Source organism: Xyrauchen texanus, chromosome 12 (assembly GCF_025860055.1).
Source record: "Xyrauchen texanus isolate HMW12.3.18 chromosome 12, RBS_HiC_50CHRs, whole genome shotgun sequence".
NCBI classification, from domain to species: domain Eukaryota; kingdom Metazoa; phylum Chordata; class Actinopteri; order Cypriniformes; family Catostomidae; genus Xyrauchen; species Xyrauchen texanus.
This window is the reverse complement of record NC_068287.1, coordinates 34948509-34963840: the sequence shown is the minus strand read 5'-3', so window position 1 is coordinate 34963840 and position 15332 is coordinate 34948509. Positions and strand designations below refer to the sequence as shown.

The window sequence follows — 15332 nt, the reverse complement described above, 5'->3', positions numbered from 1 at the left end:
GTACTTCCGCTCCCCAGACACGTGACACTATTTCGAAATAATATAATTTAAAACCATACGTGAAAGAATATATTTCAATTTACACATTTATTTTAAGTGTTTTTTTTTCACATATGTGTTGTGGAATATGCATTTATTTATTATAATAATCTATTTGTAAATTTGTGTCTGTGAATGGATTCTAATGGTTTCTTGTTTTCCTGTAAATAATTTATTTCGAAAGTTTTAACCGCATTACACAAATAAATACTTCGACAAACAATGAAAAAGGATGCTAACAAAATCAATAGTGAATCTGAACCTTTCATTAGTCTATGCCGTTTGTACTGATGAATCATTCGTGCTTTGTCAACACAATCTGATTGTATAGGGCAGTGATTAATTGTTCGAGTTGATCAATGATCTGAGATAACGTGTTCACATGGGTTGGCGTGAAGAAAACATGGCTGCATTGTTGCATCTACATTTAGGTAAATATCCATTAAAAAATAACATCTTATAAATTTGACAATTTATTATATACCTTTTAATCAATTTAATATTAAAAACAGGAACATTTAATCAATTCTTAAATAGATCTGGCATATGTACACAATGTAAAAATGTCTTAAATTGTTTATTTTTTCTAACAGATGTCAATTGCATGAAACCTAAAAAAGTAATTTTTTGTGTGGTGTTTATCAGCTGTTAAGAAGGTCTACAATCAAAAAAAGTACTTCCTGCAAAAACAATAACATACCACAGTATCCTTCTTTCACACATATATTACATTAAAAAAAAATGCAGTTGAAGATGTGCAAAACCCCAAACATCAACATTTAGGCCCACACTTCAATGACATCACCATCCTCCATGTCCAGGTCAGCTGGAGTCTGATTATGTGTCACCTTTGACCCATCAAAGAGGAATTTAACCTTCCGCCTAACACTGGCAGCCAGACCAGAGACGTATTGGGACAGGATGGACCCTAGAGGAGCATTCTTCAAAAAAATAAAAACAAGATTAACAATGGCATTAAGACACTGTATTTCTTTAAAGGGATAGTTCAGATTAGGGATAGAAGATTGGCATTTTCTCACTCAAGTTGCCCCAAACCCATATTACTTATGTTAGGAAGAATAATTAGAGTCTCAGTCATCATTCACTTCTATTGCATCTTTATTCTATACAATGAAAGTAAATGGTGACTAAGGCTGTAAAGGCCTATTCACACCAAGACCAAATTTTCATTCCGAAAGAGCTTTTGAATAGGAACAATGGCGCTATTCACACCCGGTCCGACAAATCATCCGCCTTTAATCCAAAAGGTATTTTTATGGAGAGCAATCCCATTTTTTTCTTCTTCCGTGGACTGTGATGAAAACTGACTGACTAATGAAATAAGAGCTTTTTGGCTCGCTGAGAGGCTGTGAATACTTACGTACGTGTGATTTTTTATTTTTAATAAATTTGCAAAGATTTCAGACAAACTTCTTTCACGTTGTCATTATGGGGTATTGTTTGTAGAATTTTGAGGAAAATAATGAATTTAATAAATTTTGGAATAAGGCTGTAACATAACAAAATGTGGAAAAAGTGCAGCGTTGTGAATACTTTCCGTATGCACCGTATGCAACTGCTCTTTACTCATCTCACAAAAAAACTGATTAGTATTCCTCAAACTATCAAAACATGGAAGGAATATAATGAAACAGTTATGCCGAATTAGGTAAATAAATGCTTTAATTGCGTAAAATATATTAACCTCATGCATTGACAGCTGAACGCTTAAAGATCCATTAACCAAAATGAATGTTTGTAGAACAGTGCCACCTACTGTACAGGGGTGAAATTGTTTTTCATTAAATTAGTTTCGGTCTCGAAGTGAATAGACCTTTCATCGACAGTTTGCCTTGCAAATTTGTCATGAATTTGTTGTGAATAGACCTTCAAATCCTTAACATTCTGCCGAAAATCTCCTTTTGTGTTTCACTGAAGAAATGAAGTCATATGGATTTGAAACAACATGAGTATGAGTAAATTATAAAAAAAAATAATTTTGGGGAGAACTACCCAACGAACTATAATTTTGCCTAAATTAAAAAAAAAAATTATCCAAAAAGACACCTTCTGCAAAGAGTACTCCTGCACAGATCCTTTCTCTTTGCCTTGCAGTCGCACAGTGATGATATCCCCTCTGTCGTCATCTTTTTGTTTATTCTCTGTTACTACTACACAATCTGGGTAGGGCATCAGAAACAAAATGAGGAGAGATTACTCCAACTATTTTATTAGTGTCATTCTGTAAGAAAGTTTTTACATTTGTTTTACAAAAGACACAACTCTGCTGTATCAAGAAGGTTCCATGATCAGTACAAAGGAAAAAATGATCTGTGATACATGCATATGCATTTAGCTCAAAACATTCAATCGTACAGTTTGGTTTCTATTACCTATGATGTCAGCAATGCCAAGACCCAGCTCGTTGACTGATGAGTAAAAAGGGAGCTCAACATCTTTCTTTAATAACAGAATTTGGCTAGGTGGGACATTCAATTTGATGGCCAGCTGTTCCACAGCTTTACTCAAAGGAGCTGTCTGCAATTGAAAGTTAGGAACAGCCATTGGTCAGCTTAAAAAAGGCAATTTGAATTATAATATTTCTTTCTACAGTCTAGGTCAGGGGTTTGATGTAAATGTAAATGAAATAAATTGATTACAAATGTATAATTTTAAAGACTTAAATATTTAAAATTAAAACCATTAAAATAGAAAACTAACACTATCTTTTAAATTATTTGCAAATAACAACAAAATATTTATAGAAATATTAACATGACTTAAATCTCAGAGGGTAATTAATGTAAATTATTTAGGTCATATAAGGTGGGTAGGGTAACCCATGGTCTAGGTTGCAAAGTGTGACATGTAAACAGACGTGTGTCTTTTCCACTTACAGACAGTATTGGGATTTTGTACAACTCTGTTCGGCACCGGAATTTTAACGAAATTTCTCTGCTCTCAGTATTTAGGGGACGTCTTTTCTGTTTGCTGCCAGAGGGAATTATGATTATGTCATCATCATCATCATAGTCATTTACAGGAGATGGAGAGTTTCTGTATTCAATAACAGGTTCTTCTTGACGCTCAGGTGACAGACACATGAGAGAGCCAATAGCATCCAATTTCCTATTGATTTCTCTGTGACAGAGATGGAGAGAGAGAAAAAGAAAGAGAGAATGTCAAACAATTCTATTTATCACTGGGCCTAGTATCTGCTCATTTTATTACTTCTAACATTGTTATTCATTTTTATCTCCTCCATGAAAGCTAATATTATTCATTGCCAGGAAAGCATTCAATCACAAAAGAGTGCAAGAGAGAGGAAGGGCATAAGATGTCATATAATGATGATACTCACCGAATTTTTTGGTTTGCCCGTCTGCTCTGTTTGACGGGTGGACTACATGGTGGAGGGGGTGGAGAGGGTGAACGAAGAATTTCCCTGAAAGTGAGAAAGACTTAGGGTGGGCCAATGTGGTTGATGGCAAGTACAAAAGCAACATAACCAACACAGCACATTCTATACCTCCTTTAGATATCCATAGTTTTTAGCACATTTTGATTAGTGGTCAATTTATATGGTATAACTGATATTTCAATGCTCTGTCAATATCAAAAATGAATTGGCAATATATTGGTCTAACACCAATTATGATGTCAATATGAAATCAAGGAGTGATTTTGTAGAGGTTAACACAAAATCAAATTACACTTTTCAAACAGTTTGCACAAAAACAAATAACAATCTATCTTTGGGATTAAGCATATTATCTGCATAAATACTTCCATACCAAAGTCAGTCTGTTTACTCACTGTTGTTCACGGTGTTCTGACTCCTCTTCGGAGCCACTCAGATCAATGCAGATTGGCTGTTTCACTGTCCGGGGTGGGGAAGGACACCAGAGTGGACAACGCTTTTCCTCATCTGGTACAGAAAATGAAACGGTGAGAATGGCACTGGATAAAACTTGCATGCAAAGTGATGAAAAACCTCCATTCACATGAAGCAATTATATATAGATTTTAGTTCGAAGAAATTTGATGTACTCAAATATATCGCCATCATGGCCAGACATCTATAAGCATTAATACCTGTAAGACTGGTTTGTTTGAAGGTTACTGGCTTCAGATTTAAAGAGCGGTTCACCTAAAACAAAAATGACAATATATATGAATCACCATTTAGCAGTGTATGCACTTTGCAAGACATTGATCATGACAGTGCATCTAAATTACAGGTATGTTTTCAAAGGCCATTAAGCAGTAAACAACTAAAATACCCACCAAGTGCAGCAAATCCTGAACATGGTTCATATTATGTTTAAGTATTGTGTCTATACTTTTGAAAAACAAGTATATTTAATGTTTTGTGTATTGGACTGGTTTACATTCATTTTATGTGTCTTACTGGATGCTTTTTTTTCTTTTAGAAAAAGGATAAGTCTAAATAATTTTCTGTGGCAATCAACACTTTGCCACAAATACTGTCAAATAGAGGTTAACTTGAATTAAACATGAAACAATCCTTGTAAGAATAAATCTATGAATTATTATAAATGATTGACTCAAAGCAGTGCAGGTTTAGATGGTCATTTCTGCTGAGTGCTATTCTCACTTCAAAAATTATCAACAAAACACCCAAAATCTTTTTGCAGATTTGAAAACTGTTCTATTGTCTTCACACTATTTGTCCAATTTAATTTCATAGATTTTTGAAAAATCTTTAAAGCATTTTCTTAAAACAATTAAAAAAAAAAAAAAAAAAAAACTTTCAAATGGTCATGTGGTGAAATCATTAAGTAAAAAGTTTCATATTACTTTCTTTGCACCTTGAATACATGAGTAAAAACAACTTATTCATTTCCAAAAGGTAATCAAACACATTTTTTTTTAATAACTATCATTTTTTTAGTCAAAAATATAAAGAACTTTTCTCAGGGTTACACCACATGAACAAAATGTGCCTTTTTGTAAACGTGTCAAAATAAATATCAGACGTTTTTTAAACATCTTCCTTTCGTCATCCATTGGACGTTAATAGAAGTGGCCAGTCTTCACTAAATAATCTCAGTACCAATGTTTATCTCAGCCAATGAAATACTGACAAAACACTATTTTACTGTGTTTTATAGTTTTTATGGTCAACATAATCAACAAAATGGCTACCTACATGTTGGTTACACCCAAAGATTTTGATTTGGTGGACAAAAAGTGTTTAAAAATATGACTCATGTAAGTTTCATGGGAAAGTCAACCCATCGCAAACTCCGAAATACCTGCCCGTGTTTTAAGAATCCGCCATCTTTTTTCGCAGTGGGGAGAGAGCTCATGCGCTCAAAGTTGCCAGATTGTGTGACTAAAGCACCACCCTGGCAGCATATATCCAAACTGTACACGTGTCAGATCTGATTGAGGGAAATCTTGCAATCTCACATGTCAAAATCTAATTCTGACCAGCTAATCGCCCTTACTTAAAGTCTGTTATTTATCAAACATAAAAATTGTATATGAAATATTTTACTTGCATGATTAGTTCTAAGTAATACATGACACAACTGATCTAAAGGTGATGGTAAGGGGGATGGTGGTTTTACAAGGGGGAGGCTTTTTGGCATCCCTTGCATCCCCCCTCAATTCGAGCCCTGGATATAAGAAAATGATGAGTAGAAAAGAAACTGTCAGCAGACTGAGTGAGTTTGATTCATAAATTGATAGATTGTTCAACTTGTTAATATGATGGATTGAGCACTGCTGTAGTTTATACAAAACACTCTTTTAGGGACAATAGAACTGATTCTTTGTCAAATTAGAATGATATATTAGTTTTACCGGCAATATTGATCATCTGTGATCACATTTTCTAAAAATACGGCCAGACGTGCAATCCACCAATAACGTTCGAGCGATACCAGTGGGAACGCCTACTAGCAATTCATAGAGCAGAGCCAAAATTCCAAAAACTTATTGTGAGAAGCTTGTGGAAGGGTACCCAAAATGTTTTACCCAAGTTAAACCATTTAAAGGCAATGACACCAAATACTAACAAAGTGTATGTAAACTTCTGACCCAATGGGAATGTGATGAAAGAAATAAAAGCTGAAATATATAATTCTCTCTACTATCTACATTTCTCATTCTTAAAATAAAGTAGTGATCCTAACTTACCCAAGACAGGGTAAGTTTTCTACAATTAAATGTAAGGAATTGTGAAAATCTGAGTTTAAATGTATTTGGCTAAGGTGTATGTAAACTTCTGACTTCAACTGTACAAATATAAAAATATATATGGATTAGAAGTCGTCACGCTGGGGGTCTCAGAGGGATATAGGTCGTGTAGAAATGATGCAGGTTGGATGTCGTAATAGCGAACGCCCGACTAAAGTAGGAGCCTTCCAGGTTCAAATGAATGCAGTAATAACCCACCTTGTTGGAGTAAACAGGGACAGTTGTGATGGATGAGGGGTCAATGATGCGTCGGCGTTTGGGAGGATGTTTCGGAGGGTCTGATACAGGACCGCTCACATTACTGCCACTTTCCGATACCTGAAATAAAGAGAACAGCGGAAATACTTCACTAATGAAACTAAGAGCTATGGCGTTAAACTACATTAAAGGTATCAGTCGAATCACATACATAGAACAATTAACTCGTTGGTATCATGTCAACAAATACCAACACTTTTAAGTAAACGGGATAATAAAATGTACACAGGACAATCAGATTATTGATAACTGCCGAGGAGATGCAGAAAAGTGTTGGAGGTTTGAACCAGCTAATAAAACGAAACATTATCAACTGAGACTTAAACAAACTAAAACTAGACGTTCACGATACTGATAATATAACATGACGATATTAATTGTTTGACTACCTCAACTAAACCACTGAAAATGTTTGACTTTTGTAATTATGATGCTTGTTGATCAATGATAACTGATTAGCCTACTTGCTATTGTACAATATAACTGCATAGAAATCTAATATTCAGAGTTGTTTTCTGACTAGAACCGTTAATACAGTCAATGTGTCCATGTAAAATTAACGGAATATAAAACGTAAAAACAACTCTTGAAACTTAAAGTAGGGGTGCAGACAATAATGTACATCTCACCATTTCAGCCATGATCCGTTTCCGCGCGCCCCCGTGGTTCATTCTCGTGCGCGTCCTCAGTGTGACGTCACACCACATGGGATGTTCTGGATCCTAGTCTGGTCTATTCCAATGATATTGCAAATTTGAGCGATTGAGTCTTACATTGATGAAGGGCATATTCAGAGATTTGCCATGGTAAACTGTTTCTGCAAGAACGTTCTACGTAGAGAAATCATTTAAATATCTAACCATGTTCTGCATAACTTTACATTTTCAGTGACCGCTTGGAATTACTTCCAATGCTTAATAATACTGTCAAATGAATGGTCTCATGCTCACCATCAAGATCTTTATGAATTTTAAAGATTAAGTATGTAACCAAATATTCATGATTCATGGGATGGTATTTCAATGTACCACTAATCTCAGTATCAAGGGAGATGTCTGTCCCTGAATGTCTTTTGTGATTACGGCCCTGCACAAGATCCAATTTTTTACATTCAAAATTTTGTTTTATCAGTCCTCTATAAAGTACAGCCAACTGATTAATTCACACACCTTTCATTCAAATGCAAAGGTTTTATTTAAGCACAATAAACCTGCAGTGGGTGACCACACCCACAAGAACATAATAAAAAAAGTTGCAGTATACCAACACTATTTACATGGTAACAGAAAAAAAGCACATATAAACAGAGTAGATGCACAATATGCTGATTTCACTCCTTATGATAATTGCCATAATCATGCATAAACCTCAGCCCAGGCACTCTTCACAAATGTTCTCCCATATTATATAATCTTTGTCAGGTTTTAAATCTTTTCCATCACTTCCTTTTGAATCTTTTCCATTACTTCTTTTTGTTCTCTTTGCAGGCCACAACATATCGCTGGGCGACGTTAAGGGGTGGAGAATAGCCATCAGCATAAGATGTATCTTCAAACAGCACAGAGTAGTCATCCTGAGGCTGAGAAAGAAGTGAAATTTGTCAAATTGTGGGAAACACACACACACGAGAGATCAGCCACAACATTAAAACCATCTGTCTAATATCGTGTAGGTCCCCCTCGTGCTGCTAAATAGAATTTACATTTTAAAGACTTAAAACACCAACTGAACTAATTAATATGTTAATATTGCATAGTTTGACTTTAATCGATTGCCATCTAAATTTATGTTAGTGCTGTAGGCTAATTTATGCATTTTACATTTGCAGATGAAGAAGCTCAGCAAACTCGAACAGAAGTAGATTTAAAATCATTAAAAACTTCTAAAGCTAGTATTTCTAAAATTGAACTCTGCATTCGACATATAGTTTTGAAAGTCCTATCTAGTTTTGATTAAAAAAAAATAAGTGTAGAACATTCTGAGAATGTAATTTTTTCTTTCACAGAATTACAGGGCAAGGTTAATTAAAAGAAATGCAATAATATAAAATAATAAGCAATAATACATAGGCCTAATAATGTTTTGTTTTATGGTTATTTATTCATTTAATGTTTTGTTTTCTTACTGGTCTTATCTTTTTTCATTTGATAATTTATGATTAATTTCATGTTTTATTTTTTCGTCTAGTAATTTATTTAATTGAACAAACCCAGAGAATGCTGCCGACATGTTTCAAAAGTAAGCTATAATTTAATTTAGTCTTGAGCATATGTTAGTGTTCCAATAAAGCACATTGTAGCTTTTCTTCTAGTGTTGTGTATTTATTTTTTATTTAGTCCATCTTCTGCATGGAAAGTTGTGATATTTAAAAGCATACTGAAATAACTTTACAGTGGAGAGATAGTTAGGCACTCATTTTGCCATGAAGCAAACACAGGGTGGGGAAAAGGACAACCCGGAGTGGAACTGGAGTGGAGCAAATAAAGAATGCTTTGAGCGCATAGGGGAAATTGTTGCCGCTCCACTCCACTCACATACTCTGGGCAGGGTGCATTATCCTGCTGAAAGAGGCCACTCCCATCAGGGAATACCATTGCCTTAAAGGGGTGTACGTGGTCTGCAACAATCTTTAGGTAGTTGATACGTGTCAAAGTAACATCCACATGAATGCCAGGACCCAAGGTTTCCCAGAAGAACATTGCCAGAGCATCACACTGCCTCCACCGGCCTGCGTTCCTCCCATAGTGCATCCTGCTACCATCTTTTCTCCAGGTAAATGACACGTACCCACACGTACCCAGCCGTCCACATGATCTAAAAGAAAATGTGATTCATCAGACCAGTCCAACTTCTTCCACTGCTCCATGGTCCAGTTCTTATGCTCATGTGCCCATTTTAGGCACTTTCGGTGGTGGTCAGCATGGGGACTCTGACTGGTTTGCAGCTTCACAGCCCCATACATTCTATCATGGCCAGCATTAAGTTATTCAGCAATTTGTGCTACAGTAGCTCTTCTGTGGGATCGAACCAGACGGGCTAGCCTTCGCTCCCCACGCACATCAATGAGCCTTCATAAGTGCCCATGACCCTGTTGCCAGTTCACCGGATTACCTTCCTTGGATCACTTTTGGTAGGTACTAACCACCACATACCAGGAACACCCCACAAGACCTGCCATTTTAGAGATGCTCTGACCTAGTTGTCTAGCCATCACAATTTGGCCCATGTCAAAGTCAATCAGATCCTTATGCTTGCCCATTTTTCCTGCTTCCAACACATAAAATTAAAGAACTGACTGTTCACTTGCTGCCTAATATATCCCACACCTTGACAGGTGCCAATGTAACTCCACTCTTTGTCTCTCTCCACTGGCTGCCAGTTCATGCACGTATTAAATTCAAGGCCCTGATGCTGGCATATAAAACAGTCACTGGGTCTGCTCCAGCATACCTAAAAACATTTATGCAGAGCTACGTTCCAACCAGAAGCCTGCGGTCGGCTAAGGAACGTCGCCTTGTCGTACCAAAACAAAGAGGCACCAAAACACTTTCCTGGACTTTCAGTTTCATCATACCACGGTGGTGGAATGACCTTCCCAACTCAATCCGGGAAGCTAACTCACTCTCTATCTTCAAAAAACGGCTAAAAACACATCTTTTCCAAAGCACTTAACCGGTCACTAGAAACCAACATTCTTGTTGCACTTAAATCTGTTTTGTATACTATTCTGATGATAGTGAAACTTTGTAATATGGCACTTTTTGTACCACTGTCTCCCTAAGATGATTCGCTGATGTTCTTCCTCTTTTGTAAGTCGCTTTGGATAAAAGTGTCTGCCAAATGAATAAATGTAAATGTAACAAAATAATTACATCATAATGATGTTATTCACATCAACTATCAGTGATTTTTAATGTTGTGGCTGATCAGTGTATAATATATATATATATCATAGACTAATCTTTCAGTAGCTTTATATATACACCAGAGTTATTTATAAAGGGTATTTTCTCCCCAATTTGGCATGCCCAATTCCCAATACGCTCAAGGTCCTTGTGGTGGCGTAGTGACATTTTATCACGTGGCTGGTTACCGCAGAGACATAGCACGTGTGGAGGCTTCACACTATTCTCTGCGGCATCCAAGCACAACACATCACGCGCCCTAACGAGAGTGAGACTCTACCCACCCTAGCAACGGGGCTAAATGGTTGCTTAGGAAGCCTGACTGTAGCCTCTCATCATGGCCTTGATTCGAACTTGTGACTCCAGGGGGTGGTAGTCAGTGTCTTTACTTGCTGAGCTACCCAGGCCCCCCTTAATAATAACTAACTTATGATTTTATTAGCAGATATGGCTTGTACAGCTAAGAAATGATACATGCAATTAAAACACAATTTTCTTTTTTTACATTTAGATAGCATATGGGTCATACAGGAGGCCTTGTGGCTGAGGAAAGATACTGTATGGGGCAACCTGGGACTGAAAAATTAGAAATTGTGAGTCTAAATTAACAACTTTTTTTATATTTTCCTTATTGTAAGGATGTACCAACAACAAAAAAAAAGCACAATTTATACCACAAAAGAGCAGCATAATGTTTGCTATAGTTACATGTGCTGACTGTGAAAGCATTTGTTGTTCTCAATATAAACAGCTGAGAATTCTATAATATCTCTGTAGGCCTATTAGTAAGAAAAAAAATATTTGAGGATATATAGCGCCAAAATCCCATAGCTATCTATGACCCTGAGCACTTTCGGAGTATATTTTTATTTATTTTTTATAACAGAAACGCACTTCGCTTCCAGCGTTCTCCTTCGGTTTGTCTTATGCTCTGAATGAAACCTATTTGGGGTCTGGTCCGCCAGGGTGGGCCTGACTCATGATGGGGGACCAGGCCCACCCTGTGGAGCTGGGCCTGAATATGAGTATTTCTTATATCCCTTCAATCAATCTCTCCTTTCTTTTCTGCCTTGTTTCTCTCACCCGGTGTGGTGGTGTGTGGATCAAGGCTCTATAAAAACAAGTGGTCTGTGGATAGAGGGCCAGCACCAGCTGGTCTTTACTGAAGAGAGCCTCTGGGTCCGTCTCTGGGTTTGCTTTCCATTGTGGGAGAGGGATGATTCTCCTCCGACTCAATGTGTGTCTCCTGGATACAAGAGAAAGGGAGAGATACTGAAGAGCAATAAACAAGTCATAGTATTTTTAGATAAATATTGAAGTAGGTGAACATCACAAAAACATATATATATACATAACTTACTCTTTACCCTCTTCATCAATGTCATCCACTTCATACCTATGATTGAGAATAGCATGAAATTAAACTGAGATTACGCAATCAGATTTAAAAGCAGTTAACAATGATTAGGATATCCTGTTACTTGTTGGTGGAGTGATTGTAGCTGACCACTTCCGCGAGAATCCACTGCTCATCACCATCCACTGCCTTCACACGTGCCGCCACCTTGTCCCCCTGCTTAGCCACATAATCACTGCTGGCTGGAATAGCGCCACATAGTGGTGGTGGACTAAAGAAGAAAGACAAATATAAATTGGTGAATTGTATCAATTTGTGAAAATAGTAAGTGATATGTAGGAGAATCTGGACAGGATGTACCTCTCCCCAGGTTTTCCAATCCAGAGTGGGAGGGTCATAGCTGACTGTTGCAACAGGGTCATGAGAACACCTCTGCGCATGGTCTTTCTTGGTGGGTCAGTGTCACTGTACACTCCTGCCATCCTGGCAGCTGCAGAAAGGAAAGGGTTCAAGAAGCATTCAAAATGGCTTGAATAAACACACAATTTTACACTTACACCCAGGACTTACCAATTCGTCTCTCTTCCAAAAGGGATTTAATTTCAGCAATCTTGTCAAGGGCCCGTCTTAGTATACTGTGGGAGGAAAAAATATAAATTCCATGATTCATTATGTTCATCATTCTACAAAAAAATAACTACAGTCTGTCTGTTCAATACCCAAGGGACTTTTGACATGTGAGAGCCTGAAGCAAAATTACCACAAGATGGGGCTACATTACCACAATATTCTTAAGATGTTACAATTAAAGGAAGCGAAGAAATATTGTCAACACTTGAAACAATAAAGTCAAGAAATGTATACAGAACAGTTCTGTGTAAACAGAGTATTTCTTCAAGTAAAAATATATCCTTTACAATCAATGATCGGTCAAGTCAGTTCATTTTTATTTATATAGTGCTTTTCACAATGCACACTGTTTCAAAGCAGCTTTACAGAAAATGATAATGTAATTAGAGTTAGACCGATATATTGGTTTTATTGATTAATCTGTGTCTGTAGTTGCTATTTAGAATTATCGGTTATCAGCAAAAATCTATGCCAATAGTTGCAGAGAGTTTTTTTTATTCTGCTGTGTTCCTCTGATAATTATGTTTTTTTAAATTGAAGTAAAGGCATGCAAAGATAAATATGACTATATGAAAACATCCCTTGTCAGCAAACACATTGTGTTTCCAACTTCATATATTATGAATAATAATAAATAGGCTATAAAAAGCTTAATTTTGTAAATATTATAATAATATATATATATATATATATATATATATATATATATATATATATGTGCGCTCCCAATCTTGGGATATTGGTTTAAAAATCTGGCCTCTATGTCTGTGCCAACCAAGTAAATGTTGAAAGATTCCATTAATCAATTTAATAATAATAATTTAAAAAAACTGTTCCAAATGGTAAATGGTCTGCACATATATAGCACCTCTTTAACCTTAGGGGCTTAGGGGCCTCAAAGTGCTTTACACTGCGTCTCATTCACCCATTCACACACCAATAACGGCAGAGCTGATATGCAAGGCGCTAGCATTTGGAGCAACTTGGGGTTCAGTGTCTTGCCCAAGGACACTTCGGCATGTGGAGTTGTGTGGCCGGGAATCGAACTACCAATCCTGCGATTAGTGGACAACCCGCTTGACCACCTGAGCCACAGCTACCCGCAGTCTAATCACTGTCTTGGCAAAAATGTACTAATGCAACTGAACCTTTGTAGTGCAGTACTTTTCAAACTACTTCTTAAAATGAATCACTTATGTTGTATCCTTCCTCATTTTTTTAAGTTGCCTTGGATAAAAGCATTGGGATAAAAATGTATAATATTTTAAAAACGACCTGCCGATTAATCGGTTATCTCCCTTTTCCACCACCTTAGATATCTGCAAAATCCACAAATGGTCGACCTCTAGCTGTAATGTCTAAAAGTGTTCATGAAAATCATGCTTTATAAATGGTCTTTAAGTCCCCAGTGAGCAAGCTATAGGCAGTGGCAAGGTATCCAAAACTCCATAAGATGTTAGTTAATGGGAGAAACCAGGCTCAGCTGGGGAACCAGTTCCCCTCAGGCTATGCAGCATACATATAATGCCAGTTAACTATATGTAACACAGTCATATATTAAACTGATTAGATGTTTGTGGGCAATGTTTAAAACTAAAGGATATTGATTGAACTGTAAAGTTAATGATTAAGTGTCGTTGAACCCGAAATTGACTGTGGAAGTGCATGCAATGGTGCATCAATAGAGACCAAATGCTGCAACATTCACATTACTCACCCACATTCAGCCTCCGCATCTGCTTTAGCTGTAGTGTAAAGACCCCTCAGTTTTGTCCGATAATATGGAGATGCTGGGGAGGTTGATGAAAGTAAACTTGATGTGGAATGGGAATTAATTTTAGATAGGAAATTAAATTCAGAGATATAAATATGAGCGAGAGATCCAGTTTAGTGGCACAATTAATCATTTTAATAAACAGTACATCAGCTAATAACATACATTATAACTTAACACAGTTATACTTTATAATTAGACAAAGTTCTAATTGCAGGACACATTAACGGAAATCATGTCTTACTCTTATTTTCCGTCTGCATCCTTTCATGTGTTTTCTGGATGTTCAGAAGGTTGTGTTCACTCCGTGATCGTTCCTCCTGTGTGTTTTAGAGAGATGAGGGTATAAACTGCACAGCAATCGAAGCAAAATGTGTAGAAAGGGGGTGTTTCCTATAATAACCCAAAGAGAGTAGAGCTCACCTGAGTTTGTTTTATGAGCTGATGCAGCTCATTGAGCAACTCTGCGATTTTGGTGTCTGCTGATACTAAAGCCATTGTACCTGTAAGAAAAACTTAAGATTTAAAACATGACAAATTGGTATCTAAGGGTTTGACTTTGAGCCAACAAGGCTCCTAGCGCTAGAAGTGGATGTTCAATTGTATAATATTTAAAAATAAATACAGCACTAATATAGTACAAAAAATATATTCCCATAATAAATAGTGTAGTGATTCTAATAATGATGCATTTAGCTTTACGTGTTACAATTAGTTCAAATCCACATACATTCATATAGCACCGTATGAAACTCCGTTCGCGCACACAGCTAAGCAAGAAAAGAGTGCGCCTCACCTTTATCCACAGTTCTGCAATACCCCTCAGATGCACCTCGTGTATTAATATTCAAAATATGATTTTAAAAATAATTTATTTATTGCAGATTTAATTGCCAGAACGATTTTTTGTGTTTTCGCTTTGTGTTGATTTGTTAGCTTTCAAGCTAGGCATCGTACGGACACATTGAAGGGACAAACATAAAAGCGTTTTTTAAAAACGCTGTGAGGCAGATCGGAGTTGTTATAATTCAACTTGTTGAAAAATATTAACATTTCATAAATTTTCTGGATGCTTCACAATATTACGTACCTACATCAAATCATATGTTCCATTTTTATTATTTACTTTTTTCTTCCTGAT

General features: G+C 36.5%; 2 protein-coding genes across 2 annotated transcripts; both read right to left on the bottom strand.

Moving 5' to 3' along the window:
- Positions 1–235: 235 nt before the first annotated feature.
- On the bottom strand, positions 236–7190 carry nfatc2ip (nuclear factor of activated T cells 2 interacting protein). The gene is made up of 9 exons (XM_052139877.1): positions 7155–7190; positions 6466–6585; positions 4135–4189; positions 3856–3967; positions 3401–3484; positions 2937–3180; positions 2433–2577; positions 2107–2219; positions 236–980 (listed from the first exon to the last, which is right to left on the bottom strand). The coding sequence occupies exons 1-9, from the start codon at positions 7164–7166 to the stop codon at positions 819–821; spliced, it is 1047 nt and encodes a 348-aa protein (XP_051995837.1). The 5' UTR covers positions 7167–7190; the 3' UTR covers positions 236–818.
- A 543-nt stretch (positions 7191–7733) lies between these two features.
- Positions 7734–15142, bottom strand: LOC127653180 (SAGA-associated factor 29). The gene is made up of 10 exons (XM_052139757.1): positions 14988–15142; positions 14615–14694; positions 14436–14511; positions 14135–14207; positions 12358–12422; positions 12148–12277; positions 11912–12058; positions 11791–11826; positions 11514–11676; positions 7734–8104 (listed from the first exon to the last, which is right to left on the bottom strand). The coding sequence occupies exons 2-10, from the start codon at positions 14687–14689 to the stop codon at positions 7988–7990; spliced, it is 882 nt and encodes a 293-aa protein (XP_051995717.1). The 5' UTR covers positions 14690–14694; positions 14988–15142; the 3' UTR covers positions 7734–7987.
- Positions 15143–15332: the final 190 nt, after the last annotated feature.

Excerpts from the sequence above, each read along its gene's own strand:
- LOC127653180 (XM_052139757.1), bottom strand. The coding sequence starts at position 14,689 with ATGGCTTTAGTATCAGCAGACACCAAAATCGCAGAGTTGCTCAATGAG. Across the intron at positions 14,512-14,614 it reads AGCTCATAAAACAAACTCAG|GAGGAACGATCACGGAGTGA; the intron begins GTGAGCTCTACT and ends TAAAACACACAG. Across the intron at positions 11,827-11,911 it reads TACAATCACTCCACCAACAA|GTATGAAGTGGATGACATTG; the intron begins GTAACAGGATAT and ends TCTCAATCATAG.
- nfatc2ip (XM_052139877.1), bottom strand. Across the intron at positions 3,485-3,855 it reads TCAGAACACCGTGAACAACA|GGAAATTCTTCGTTCACCCT; the intron begins GTGAGTAAACAG and ends TCTCACTTTCAG. Across the intron at positions 3,181-3,400 it reads CGGGCAAACCAAAAAATTCG|AGAAATCAATAGGAAATTGG; the intron begins GTGAGTATCATC and ends TCTCTGTCACAG.